The sequence below is a fragment of the Ranitomeya imitator genome, chromosome 5, assembly GCF_032444005.1.
Source record: "Ranitomeya imitator isolate aRanImi1 chromosome 5, aRanImi1.pri, whole genome shotgun sequence".
Lineage (NCBI taxonomy): Eukaryota > Metazoa > Chordata > Amphibia > Anura > Dendrobatidae > Ranitomeya > Ranitomeya imitator.
Window position 1 is genome coordinate 221,091,834 of NC_091286.1, and position 12,488 is coordinate 221,104,321.

Below are 12,488 nucleotides of genomic sequence, written 5' to 3' on the forward strand. Positions count from 1 at the left end.
TGAACAGATTAGTAATGAACAGTGCATAGGAACTGGAGCTAGTATCTACTGTAAATCTATATGACTGATTGTTATCTTTCTTGTCAGCTGTACATCCCTCCCTTAACCTCTTAAGGTACCTTCACACATAACGATATTGTTAACGATATCGTTGCAACGTCACACTTTTTGTGACGTAGCAACGATTCCGCTAACGATCTCGTTATGTGTGACAGCGACCAACGATCAGGCCCCTGCTGGGAGATCGTTGGTCGTGGGGAATGATCAGGACCTTTTTTTGGTCGCTGATCACCCGCTGTCATCGCTGGATCGGCGTGTGTGATGCCGATCCAGCGATGTGTTCACTTGTAACTAGGGTAAATATCGGGTTACTAAGCGCAGGGCCACCCTTAGTAACCCGATATTTACCCTGGTTACCATTGTAAAAGTTAAAAAAAAAAAACACTACATACTCACATTCTGATGTCTGTCACGTCCCCCGCCGTCAGCTTCCCTGCACTGACTGTCAGCACCGGCCGTAAAGCAGAGCACAGCGGTGACGTCACCACTGTGCTCTGCTTTACGGCTGGCACTGACACAGTCAGTGCGGGAAGCTGACGGCGGGGGACGTGACAGACATCGGAATGTGAGTATGTAGTGTTTTTTTTTTTTAACTTTTACAATGGTAACCAGGGTAAATATCGGGTTACTAAGCGCGGCCCTGCACTTAGTAACCCGATGTTTACCCTGGTTACCCAGGTGCTGCAGGGGGACTTCGGCATCGTTGAAGACAGTTTCAACGATGCCGAAGTCGTTCCCCTGATCGTTGGTCGCTGGAGAGAGCTGTCTGTGTGACAGCTCCCCAGCGACCACACAACGACTTACCAACGATCACTGCCAGGTCGTATCGCTGGTCGTGATCGTTGGTAAGTTGTTTAGTGTAACGGTACCTTTAGTCTTCACACCATGGCCATTTTCCATTTTTTTCAGTTTGTTGTTGTTCTCTCCTTTTTTATTTTTATCTAAATATAGCAGTATGAGGGCTTGTTTTTTGCGGGCTGAGTTGCGATTTTGAATGACACCATTAATTCTACCACATAGTTTTACTGGAAAATGTGAAAAAATTTCCAAGTGCACTGAAATTGCAAAAAAAAAATGCAATTTCACAATTGTTTTTTGTGATTTTTATTTATCATGTTCACTATACGGTAAAACTGACCTGCCAATATGATTCACCAGGTCACGGCCAGTATGCAGATACCAAACATATGTATTTTTTCTAATTTAAGCGGTGAAAAAAAATCTGAAATTTATAATAAGAAACATTTTTGCTTTTGTAGACGTTTTCCAAGATCTAACTTTTTCATATTTTGAGATATGATGCTGTGTGGGGGCTTATTTTTTGCAGCCTGAGCTGACGTTTTTACTGATACCATTTTTGGGGTAGATACCATATTTTGATTGTCTCTTATTGCATTTTATTGCAATATTGCTGCAAAAAAACGTAATTCTGGCTTGTTGATTTTTTTTCTATTATGCCTTTTGCCAATTGAATAGTTTATTTTATGTTTTGATAGATTGAACTACTTGTTTTATTTTTAATTGGACGAAAAGGGGATGATTTGAAGTTTTGTGTTTTTTTTGTTTTTTTTACATTTTAAATTTTTTTTATTTTTAATTGCTAATTTTTAATTCCTAATTTTTACTGGATTTTATAGTTTCGTTACGGACCTTGAAGCTGCAATCATCAGATAGTTTGAGAAAATCATGATCTCCATGGCTTTCACAGGAGAATCGTAAGGTTAGACACGGGGTCTTCAGCAGACTCCTGGCTGTCATGAGAACCCATCGTCACCCTGTGATCACATCACGGGAGCGCAGATGGGAACGTGGAACAACGTGTGTCCCTGCTGGCATCTGTTAAATGCTGCTGTCAAGGATTGACAGTGGGATTTAACAGGTTAAGAGCTGCGAGTGGCGCTCCACTGATTAAATCACCCATCATGTGCTGGGAAAGATGTGGCTTTGGCTTTATGTCATATGTCTTGAACGGGTTAACAATGCTTTTGAGCCTGACTCTTCCATACACAGTAGCACTGCCTCCACTGAGAACAAAAGGATCAACAGTCTGGAATTCGACAAGCCAGATCCTTGTCTCCCCCAACATCATCTGTTGGGGGCCCCCATACACATGAGACTGTCAACTGAACTCATTGATATCGGAGGGTTTGTCTAATGTCTATGGTGGGCTTATTTCCATAAAACTATTACTGTATATTCTGTATAAATTATATATATTTTGAAGATAGTTAATTTTATGCTCAGGTCAATACAGATTTCAAACAAAATATATCTTTCTTCATAACTATGCCTTTCAGTTCCTATGTATCGTGTCTATTAGGAAAATTACAAAATGTGTTATTATAAGTCACCACCAGGAAAATGTCATTACTGATATCACTAGTTAAGATAGATTATGAGAAATTAACTTCAGCACTACATACTAAACTACCCCAGAGATTTACCGCATCTTGTGACATTCTGTGTGGAAGCGCCATAAATGGTGCTATAGTTATGACAGCAGATGTAACATGTTTATGGTTGTGCCTATTTCATGTGTTCTTGATCCCAAATATAATTTTATTATTTCCTTTGATATGTGGGTCAATAAAAAAATCTGCATACATAAGGATTTCTGGTTGCAACGGACAAGCCAACTTGATTTTTACTAATGGTGGAAATTCAAGGTCATCATGTACAATTGTCTACCATCAGATATGTCCAACCTGATGGTACCTGTAAAGTAACCAATGAATAGCAACTATCTATAGCAATTATGTAAAAATATTACAGGTGCAATATCACAAATTAAAATTGTATCCTGATTATTCCATTACTCAACTCACTGACCACAAAAATCTTCTGTGAGAAACATACAATTTATGTAAAAACTACATTGTGTGCCTACAAATCTACCATAAATTATTGCAATGCATAGAATAAACCCTTCTCAACGCTGCATATTGTAACCTGATTTTCTTTTTCTCAGGTCAGGCACCAGCTTTAGACTAAAACACAAAGTGAATCTCTCTCAGATGAAAGTGTTGTCATGTGATGAAGATGAGGAAGATATATGTGCTTTCCATAGTTCACCAAAGAACGCCCTAATATTTATATGGCCTTACAATGGCTGCATTGCATCATTCCGGTAGGTTGGATTAAGACAATTGAATTTCATGAAAATTATGAGCTTCAAGTGTGCTTCGAATGAGATGAGTAAAAAATTGAGATAAAGTCTTGTGCTGCTCGGGTCTAGCCTCCAGTGTGGTCCTCCATGACAGCCAGATCAAGGCAGTCTTCCCTTCTGTGCTTGGTATCTGAGGTACAGGCATCCTGGGCACCTGTTCTACTTTGTAGACTCTTCGACGTCCTGACACTAGGTCTCAAGTGACATTATGATGTGCAACACACCATAATTTCAGGATGTTAAGGGACCTGGTAAACCAAGAGGTGCTAACAATGCTGGGCTCAGAAGTGGAGACTGCCCTGGTCTAGCTGCTACAGAGGTCTGTCATCCACTCCGGACAGGGAGAATCTTTTTGCAGAACTCTAATGCCTGCCAGTTGTCACCATGGTCATAATCTATTTTCTGAATTTAACAGAACAAGTTCTAGAAACTTTAGAAAAAAAGATTTAGTGTTGAGTAAACATTGTCATTTAATGTTTTCAAGATTACTTGTTAAATATTGAATTATTGGCAATTAAATACTAATTCAATACCAGTTAATGTGGTCAATATAATGGTGGTGTGATGTTGGATAATAATTCAGAAGCTTGTTATGGTGTACTTACTGTACATTAAAAACTGAGTGTTGTGGAAGTTGTGCGTTCAAGTGTCATTTTACAGTGTGAAGAAAGTTAGAATTTATCTAATAACTAGAGCGGGGGCACCACATAGGAAACGGGGATCCAACCTGGTCTATACTATACTAAGCCATGAAAAAACAACACAAGAAATAGACCATAAAAGGGGATCACCCAAGGCAATGGATTAAATATGAAAATTACAAATTTTATTAGAATAACACTCATGGACATAGGAAACAACCACATGGAGCACACAATTAAAAGCATTTAAAATTGGTCACACATAGGACCTAGAAACATGAACAAATGGCCCATAATAGAACCCTCCTCCTAGATGCGATCCCTCCCCAAACACACTGTAATGGCTAATAATAATATATAGTACAGTGTAAGATGTCTGCATGAACAGCACTATTGGAATATAGGGTAAAGCAACACAACCTAAGAAGTATAGTTGTGACCATGATATATAATGCACCAGTCTGTGAATACCTCACACCAGCAGGATTACCTATGTAACACAAATAAGCAGATATGCAAAAAAAAAAAAAAAAAAAAACCTTTTTGCAATAACATAAGACATAGACAAAAGCTTAATAAAGCATACACAGTGAATCAGATTGATCCCAAACCACACATATAGCATATAGGTCTACTCCATTAAGGTATAGAGTTGTATATAATGCAGAGTTAGTTGTGTAGCGCTTCCACTGGTCTAGTCTAACGTGGTATATAACCTGTGCCATTAAATTGCAAAAGCTCCCATAGTAAGGGAAATAAAAAGATCTGCTGAGGAGTGAGGATTCAGATCACCAATAACAAGAAACCAGTATGCAAACCCAGGAGCTGTTCAAGCTCTGTACATAGCCAAGGGGGGTATCAACAGGAGGAGCAGAGACCCTACGCGTGTCGCCACACCAGTGGCTTCGTCAGGGGTAGCTCCTATGGAGATCCTGCGTCCTTATCTAATCGAGTAATTGCAATTTAAGCAGTTGCAGCTGTGCTGCTTACCAGAGGCCGGCATGTGTTCCATCACCCAGTGATTCCAGAGGCGGTGCTTAGTGAGCTAAACAAACATGTGAGCCTGGAGGGCTCCCCCCTCCTCCTACCTTCGTCACCATGCCCTTGGAGTGGTTGCCATAGCACCATGTAAATACTGCAATCCCTGGATTAACCAGTGTGCACACGTCAGGAGATTCCTCCTGCTGTGTGTCGTCACACTTTCAGTCCTGTTACCATAGTCACCAGATGTATACAGAAACTGAGGAGCACAGCAGCACCTGCAGAGTCTATACCAATATGTCTTGCCGCACCTTATCGCTTCAGTGTGAATCACACCACTACATACTGGCGGCTTACAGGAATATTAAACAAAAAAAAAAAAAAAAAGCTCTCCCTGTTAAACGTCATACTGATTATAACGTGTTTTTGCAAGGTGATAATTAAACCGTGCAGCAGTCAGTGGACCCATCAAAGCGCATATGCAGAAGAGGATAACTACCATCTTTTATCATCACACTCTCAATACAAATGCCAAGATTCCTCATAGGCGCACAAAAGGGGCAAATTTAAGTGGATACAACCTCCTTAAGATTTCAGTAATGCGTGTGCCTATGGGGTTTCACCCCATTTGACCCCCATATTAGTTGGGGTTATTTAGCCATGGACCCCAATACCATCAGTGCAACACGCACTGAATATCACTCATGAACATTAGTGAGCTCATTGGTGTACACACGCCTGGTGGTCGCTCCCCACTTTATAGTATCATACCCCTGATACACTTGCCATAAACGCTTAGTGCGTGCCCAATACGGACAACCAAACACTGTACATATAGGTAAGCACAGCCTCCGCTACATTAAAACGGCACGAACACATAAAGAAAATCCTCACGTTACAAGCCCTGATCATTGAAATTAAATAAACATGGACATTAGTATCACTGATATGGTATACAGTGTAGTAAGAATCCTCAGGAACCCATGTAAATCTCCACTACTTAGGGGTCAACCTTCATACAGTGGGGATACCAATTATCCAGCATATATTGAAACGGGGAAAGGACCGTCAATACAGTAGAGATAAATATGTGTACATAGAGGTAATGTTCATAATACAAACGGATCACGGCGAGCCAAAATGGATGTCCGTAAGCACTGGATACTGCTATTCTCAAATTACAAAGGGATTTTTTGAGGGTCAAATGTCTCCGAGAGTGGACAGACCGAGACTCCAACCAAGAAGTAACATCAGAGGAGATTGACTCCAGAGCCACATATTAGACTTCACTATCAAAGCCATGGGATTATAGACACCATAGTTACCACAGAACAGTTCAAAGGCGCATTTTTTTTTTTTTAGAGAACCTAGGTTTATTACCAAAACCAGCCACCAAATACCAATATGCAGGCCCCAATGTCCCCATATCTCATGGAGGATATAGAACACTCATATCATGGCAGGTGCAAATGTAGCTGGGGGTGGGAGGGTGTGGGGGGGGGGGGGTTGAATACTATGCTGTTCACGCAGACATTTGGTCAGTTACCTCATACCACCCTTAACAAGATCATACTGTTCATGCAGAGATCAAGACCTGGTAAACAGGGAGGTAAGATTACAAGCTTATCATGAACCTGCTCAGGCCTTCTTTCAATCCTGTACATATACGCTTGAGCATAGTCTCAGACAAAAGGGCTTCAATTGCTTATTCAAACCCAAAACCTATGGAATACGGTTTCAAGATTGTTTATAAAACCCTGTGAACAATAGATCTTCATTAAGTCCAAATGGGGTTTGACTATTCAAATTGAAAATCCATTTAGACTCTCGTCTGAGCAGTTCGAGCGTGATGTCTCCACCTCTGATGTCTGGTTGAACAGATTCCAGGCCCACGATCTTAATTCCTCTGCTCTGTGAATTATGTGTCGACAGAAAGTGCGATGCCACAGAGGACAATGTTTTGTCCTTTTCCAAGTCCTTCTTTGCCGTTGTTATAGTTGAAAGATGTTGTTGTATTCTTCTTTTTAACTCCTGTGTTGTTTGGCCAACATATGTATTTGGGCATGGGCAGATGAGGGCATAGACCAAATTACGTGATTTGCAGTTGAAATACGTTTTCACAGCCATCTGTAATGAGGGGGAAAGAGATGAGAAGAACATTTCATTACTGCCAATAAACGGGCATATACTACAATTGCCACAAGGAAATGTGCCAGTAAGCCTAATTCCTCTGTTCAGCCTAGTTACCTGGCGTTTAAAGTGGCTGTGACTCAAACAGTCTTTCAGATTTTTTGGTCTTCTCGCTATCAGGCTTGGCCGTTCAGATATGTGTGGTTTTAGTTTAGGTTCACTACAAAGGATCCCCCAGTACTTTGTAAGTATCCCACGAACCTCCTGCCACTGGTTGTTGAATGTGGTAATGACCCCTAATGGTCTTGGGGCAGTTTTTTGTCGGGGTTGCAATAGGCTTCCTCTATCAACCTCTTTTGCCGTGCTGTATGCATTCGCGATTACCTTTCTAGGATAGCCTCGATTTTTAAACCGTTGAGTCAAGTCCTGTGAATGCCTTCGGAAATCCTCCTGAGTACTGCAGTTACGCCTTATCCGATAAAACTGTCCCTTTGGGATGCCTTTCTTCAAGTGCTGTGGGTGAAAACTTGAAAAATGTAAAAGGCTATTAATAGCCGTAGGTTTGCGGTACAGCGTGGTTTGAACGTACCCATCCCCAGGATAGAGCTTAAGATCAAGAAATTCCACTTCCATCTGTGAAAAGTGTGACGTCAATCTTATGTTCCATGGGTTCTGATTGAGAGTATCGACGAACTGATGGCATTCTTCCAGGGTGCCTGTCCAGAGAAAAAGGATATCATCTATATAGCGATACCATTTGATGACATGTGATGAAAAAGCCTCCAGACAGTACACCCTGGTGACCTCCCACCACCCCAAGAACAGATTTGCGTACGAGGGCGCACACCGTGCGCCCATCGCGGTCCCTCTGATTTGTCTATAAAAAACCCGATCGAAGACAAAATAATTTTTGTCCAAAATAAAAGAAAGTAGATCGAGCAAGAAGGAGTCGTGTTGTCTGTCACCTGTAGTGTTCTGATCCAGAAAGAAGGCAACTGCTTGCGTCCCCAGGTCATGTCCAATGCAGGTGTACAGGGCTTCAACATCTAGTGTGACGAGCCATACACCAGGTGGAACTCTTAGAGTTTGCAGTTGCTGAATCAGGAAGGTTGAGTCCCTCACAAAGGAGTCTAGTGATGAAACCAAAGGCTGGAGAAAAAAATCCACATAAGTACAGGGGCGTTCTAAAAGGCCCCCCAACCCAGATACAATAGGTCTACCTGGGGGTGTTTCCACAGATTTGTGGACCTTTGGGATGAGGTAAAAAGTTGGTACCCTAGGATGGCGATTGGTCATAAATTCCCTCTCTCGCTTATTAATGATGTTTATGGTGAACGCTGAGTCCAGGAGCCGATCCAATTTGGACCTAAATACGTCAGTGGGGTCTGATGGTAGAACCTGGTAACATTCAGAATTTGATAATTGAAGTTTTACCTCATTTAGATATAACTCAGTAGGCCATATCACTAGGTTACCACCCTTGTCAGCCTCTCGGATGACGAAATCCCGGTTTGAGCCAAGTCTCACAATGGCTTTCTGTTCAGCCCTATTCAAATTTCTCCCCTTATTTGGGTCTAATTTTAGACTTTGTACTTCGTGACATACAGCATTAAAAAAACTCTGTAGAACCGGAAAAAGAGACAGAGAAGGTGTAGCTTGCGAGGGTAACCTACCAGGAAATTTCTTTTTTTTAGGGTGTCCAGATTCACCTTCTTCCAGTAGTTCAAGTAGATCTCTAAAGACTTCTCGCTCATCAGCAGGTAGGCCATCCACAATGGAGGGTTGGTGGTATAGTAATTTGAAAGCCAACTGTCTACAAAAAAGGTACACATCTTTGATTACGGTAAATTTGTCCAAACCATTGGTTGGACAAAAGGAGAGCCCTCTCTCCAATACTGAAGACTCTACATCTGAAAGATTATATGATGAAAGATTAATGATAGACAGCTTACCAGAGTCCGAGGGGCTAGTCCCTAGAAACGGGGGATTCAGCGTTTCCTGTTCTGTCTCGTCTCCCGTCTGTATTTGGGAGACCAGGCTCTGTAGTTCCTGTTGTGTCTCTTTCGGACCGTGTCTCCTCCTTCGGCCCCTCCTATTGTGCCTTCTGCCTCGCTTTGTTCCGACGATAAAAAATCGCTTGATGTAAGCTCATGTAAAGTTGCCACATCTCTTTCTGTTGGTGGATTCAAATTAACTCCCCTCTTGTTGCCCTTGTGCACCCATCTGTATGCTCGTCCGTTCTTAAAGTCCAGCTGGTCTCTTTTGAATTTCTGCCTCTTGCCCCCTATAATCTCCTTTTCAAATTTTTCAATAATATTCTTAAGTTGGCCTTGGAATGGCTCAACTAGAGTTTTCTTATCAAATGTTTCCAATTTACTTTCAATATTCTTGATTTTATCTTTAATTACAGACAGAATTTCTCGATCGTGTTCAATGAGCAAATCTATCAGAATATTCGAACATGTTAACAAACCCTTTTCCCATACTTTCTGGAAGCCCTCATCTGCTTCCCAGGCCGGAAAAATCTGCACTCTAAGTCCTCTGGGCACCAGACCCACTTTTTTATATTGTTCTAAGGTTTTGATGTTCCACCACGTTTTGGTGATGGATTTGTGCAATCCAATTAACTCACTAGACACCTCCTGGAAATCCATGTCCATATTGCCACTATTACCTGACCCAACAGGGTCTTCTTCAAAGATATTGCATGTTTGACTGTTCCATGCTGCCTCTCTAGCTGCTAGATCCATGCCTACAAATAATAATATTTCAATAACACCCACTTAGAAATACACATACGTTAACCAATTGTGTGCCACACCCAGAAAATGCAGGGGACCAGAGACACCTGCATATATTTCAACAACCTAATAACTAGAGCGGGGGCACCACATAGGAAACGGGGATCCAACCTGGTCTATACTATACTAAGCCATGAAAAAACAACACAAGAAATAGACCATAAAAGGCGATCCCTCCCCAAACACACTGTAATGGCTAATAATAATATATAGTACATATATAGTTTTTATTTCCCTTACTATGGGAGCTTTTGCAATTTAATGGCACAGGTTATATACCACGTTAGACTAGACCAGTGGAAGCGCTACACAACTAACTCTGCATTATATACAACTCTATACCTTAATGGAGTAGTCCTACATGCTATATGTGTGGTTTGGGATCAATCTGATTCACTGTGTATGCTTTATTAAGCTTTTGTCTATGTCTTATGTTATTGCAAAAAGGTTATTTTTTTTTTCTTTTTTTTTTTTTGCATATCGGCTTATTTGTGTTACATAGGTAATCCTGCTGGTGTGAGGTATTCACAGACTGGTGCATTATATATCATGGTCACAACTATACTTCTTAGGTTGTGTTGCTTTACCCTATATTCCAATAGTGCTGTTCATGCAGACATCTTACACTGTACTATATATTATTATTAGCCATTACAGTGTGTTTGGGGAGGGATCGCATCTAGGAGGAGGGTTCTATTATGGGCCATTTGTTCATGTTTCTAGGTCCTATGTGTGACCAATTTTAAATGCTTTTAATTGTGTGCTCCATGTGGTTGTTTCCTATGTCCATGAGTGTTATTCTAATAAAATTTGTAATTTTCATATTTAATCCATTGCCTTGGGTGATCCTCTTTTATGGTCTATTTCTTGTGTTGTTTTTTTAAAAGTTAGAATTTATGTTACTTTGTTAATCTTGAACTCATCCTAACTTTCTTCCTGTATTATAACCCAAATATGCTGGAAATTGTTGGAAAAAGTCAGCGACATAGTCAACGTCCTCTACACATCCGAAAAAAGTCTATAGTGCATTTCATTCAAGAAGAGTTATTTCAATTTTTCATTCCCGTTGCGAAGACTACTCTTCACAGAACACAAGCAAGCAGAGCAAGCTTTTTCTAGACACAGGGAATGCTTATTTATTTCAGCTCAGAAAAGATGAACGCTGTATCTAACGATCAGTATAAAGTAGATAAAATACTAATGTTATCAGTATGTAAACTATTAATGAAATAAATATGTCTAAAAATGAACCATACGGCGCTGCTTAGTTGCTCCAGGTGAATAAGCAGCAAATATATGGACGAAATCACTCCCAATCGTCCCAGAAGTGGTTAATTAAAGAAAACTATATGTGATATTTGCGCTAAGTTCACCTATATGAAGCCATAAATAGTTAAAATACTAAGAGATGTCATAAACAAGGTTCCCCATACAGGACTTTGATTAACAAAATGTGTTTACCTTAATATCAAAGAAAAGGAAATCTGTGTCCAGTGCTGACATGCGGAAAGGTCCTTCACTCATGTGCTGAAAGGTTGGTATCTGAAGCCTTCTCTGAATCTCTGTTCCAAAAATATCCAATATGTTGCAGAGCAAAAAGTAGTATAGGAGACGCTGTCCCGGCCGGTGACTAGCGTACTCCCCCAGAGCTTGGTAACTGCCGTGCACAGGCAGTGGTGGCCGCGTGTATAGAGCTGAAGCCGACAAGGTGCAGGACCTTGTGTGACGTCACAGTCACGTGATGTGTACACGTGACCAGCTGCAAAGCTACGGAGCTGCGGAGCCACGGAGCTACGAATAGCACACAGGACCAACTAAACCTACGCGTTTCAGAGTCACTGACTCCTTCATATCTGCATATCTGCAACATATTGGATATTTTTGGAACAGAGATTCAGAGAAGGCTTCAGATACCAACCTTTCAGCACATGAGTGAAGGACCTTCCCGCATGTCAGCACTGGACACAGATTTCCTTTTCTTTGATATTAAGGTAAACACATTTTGTTAATCAAAGTCCTGTATGGGGAACCTTGTTTATGACATCTCTTAGTATTTTAACTATTTATGGCTTCATATAGGTGAACTTAGCGCAAATTTTAATGAAATAGCCCTTCTCCTTTAAATACAGCTTATGAAATATTTAGATTACCAGTTGTTTGAAGCTGATGACCAGCTTTGATTGTAAAGGACTGTTGATAGAATTGATTTCTTAAAAGAATTTATTTTTTGCTGTAAAATTTTGGACCATTTGATGTCTGCTGCCTCTATGTACTACAGTAATGGTTAAATCTTTCAGGGAGCTTGTTCTCATTGCACCTTGTAAGTTAATTTATGAGGCTGAACTTTGAACTTGGATATAAATCAGCATAGGGACTCATTCAGACATACATTATTCACGTTTGAGTTCTATCTGTATTTTTCACAGATAGAACCTTTTTTCCTGTTGTTCACATATCCTTTTTTATAGGCTTAATGTTGTGCACCAAAACACAGAGAGATATCCAAATGTAATCCAAATTTCAGATCAAACTCACCAGTCTACGGGTCTGTGAAACAAAAATCAGCCATCCACATGCTGTCTGACTTTCATGTTTGCTTGATAAGAGCTTGAGAAAATTTATAGTATGCAAAGAAAACAAAATGATGAAACTGAAAATTGAAACACTGACCAAACAGTGATGACAGTCGGATCCTAAACAGTCATGAAA

General features: G+C 40.6%; 2 protein-coding genes across 4 annotated transcripts in view; one reads left to right on the top strand and one right to left on the bottom strand.

Moving 5' to 3' along the window:
- Window positions 1–12,488, top strand: part of TAGAP (T cell activation RhoGTPase activating protein) — a 254,746-nt gene that overhangs the window by 199,408 nt on the left and 42,850 nt on the right. For all 3 annotated transcript variants that reach the window (XM_069725919.1, XM_069725918.1, XM_069725921.1), the window contains one exon: window positions 3,029–3,187. In XM_069725919.1, the coding sequence (XP_069582020.1) occupies window positions 3,029–3,187 (159 nt within the window). The remainder of the gene's footprint in view (window positions 1–3,028; window positions 3,188–12,488) is intronic.
- Window positions 6,586–8,747, bottom strand: LOC138680740 (uncharacterized). The gene is made up of 3 exons (XM_069768016.1): window positions 8,652–8,747; window positions 7,944–8,598; window positions 6,586–7,694 (listed from the first exon to the last, which is right to left on the bottom strand). The coding sequence occupies exons 1-3, from the start codon at window positions 8,745–8,747 to the stop codon at window positions 6,586–6,588; spliced, it is 1,860 nt and encodes a 619-aa protein (XP_069624117.1).

Excerpts from the sequence above, each read along its gene's own strand:
- LOC138680740 (XM_069768016.1), bottom strand. The coding sequence starts at position 8,747 with ATGGCCTACCTGCTGATGAGCGAGAAGTCTTTAGAGATCTACTTGAAC. Across the intron at positions 8,599-8,651 it reads TAAAAAAAAGAAATTTCCTG|AGTTTTTTTAATGCTGTATG; the intron begins GTAGGTTACCCT and ends CCGGTTCTACAG. Across the intron at positions 7,695-7,943 it reads TCTGGATCAGAACACTACAG|GCACCCTGGAAGAATGCCAT; the intron begins GTGACAGACAAC and ends TTCTCTGGACAG.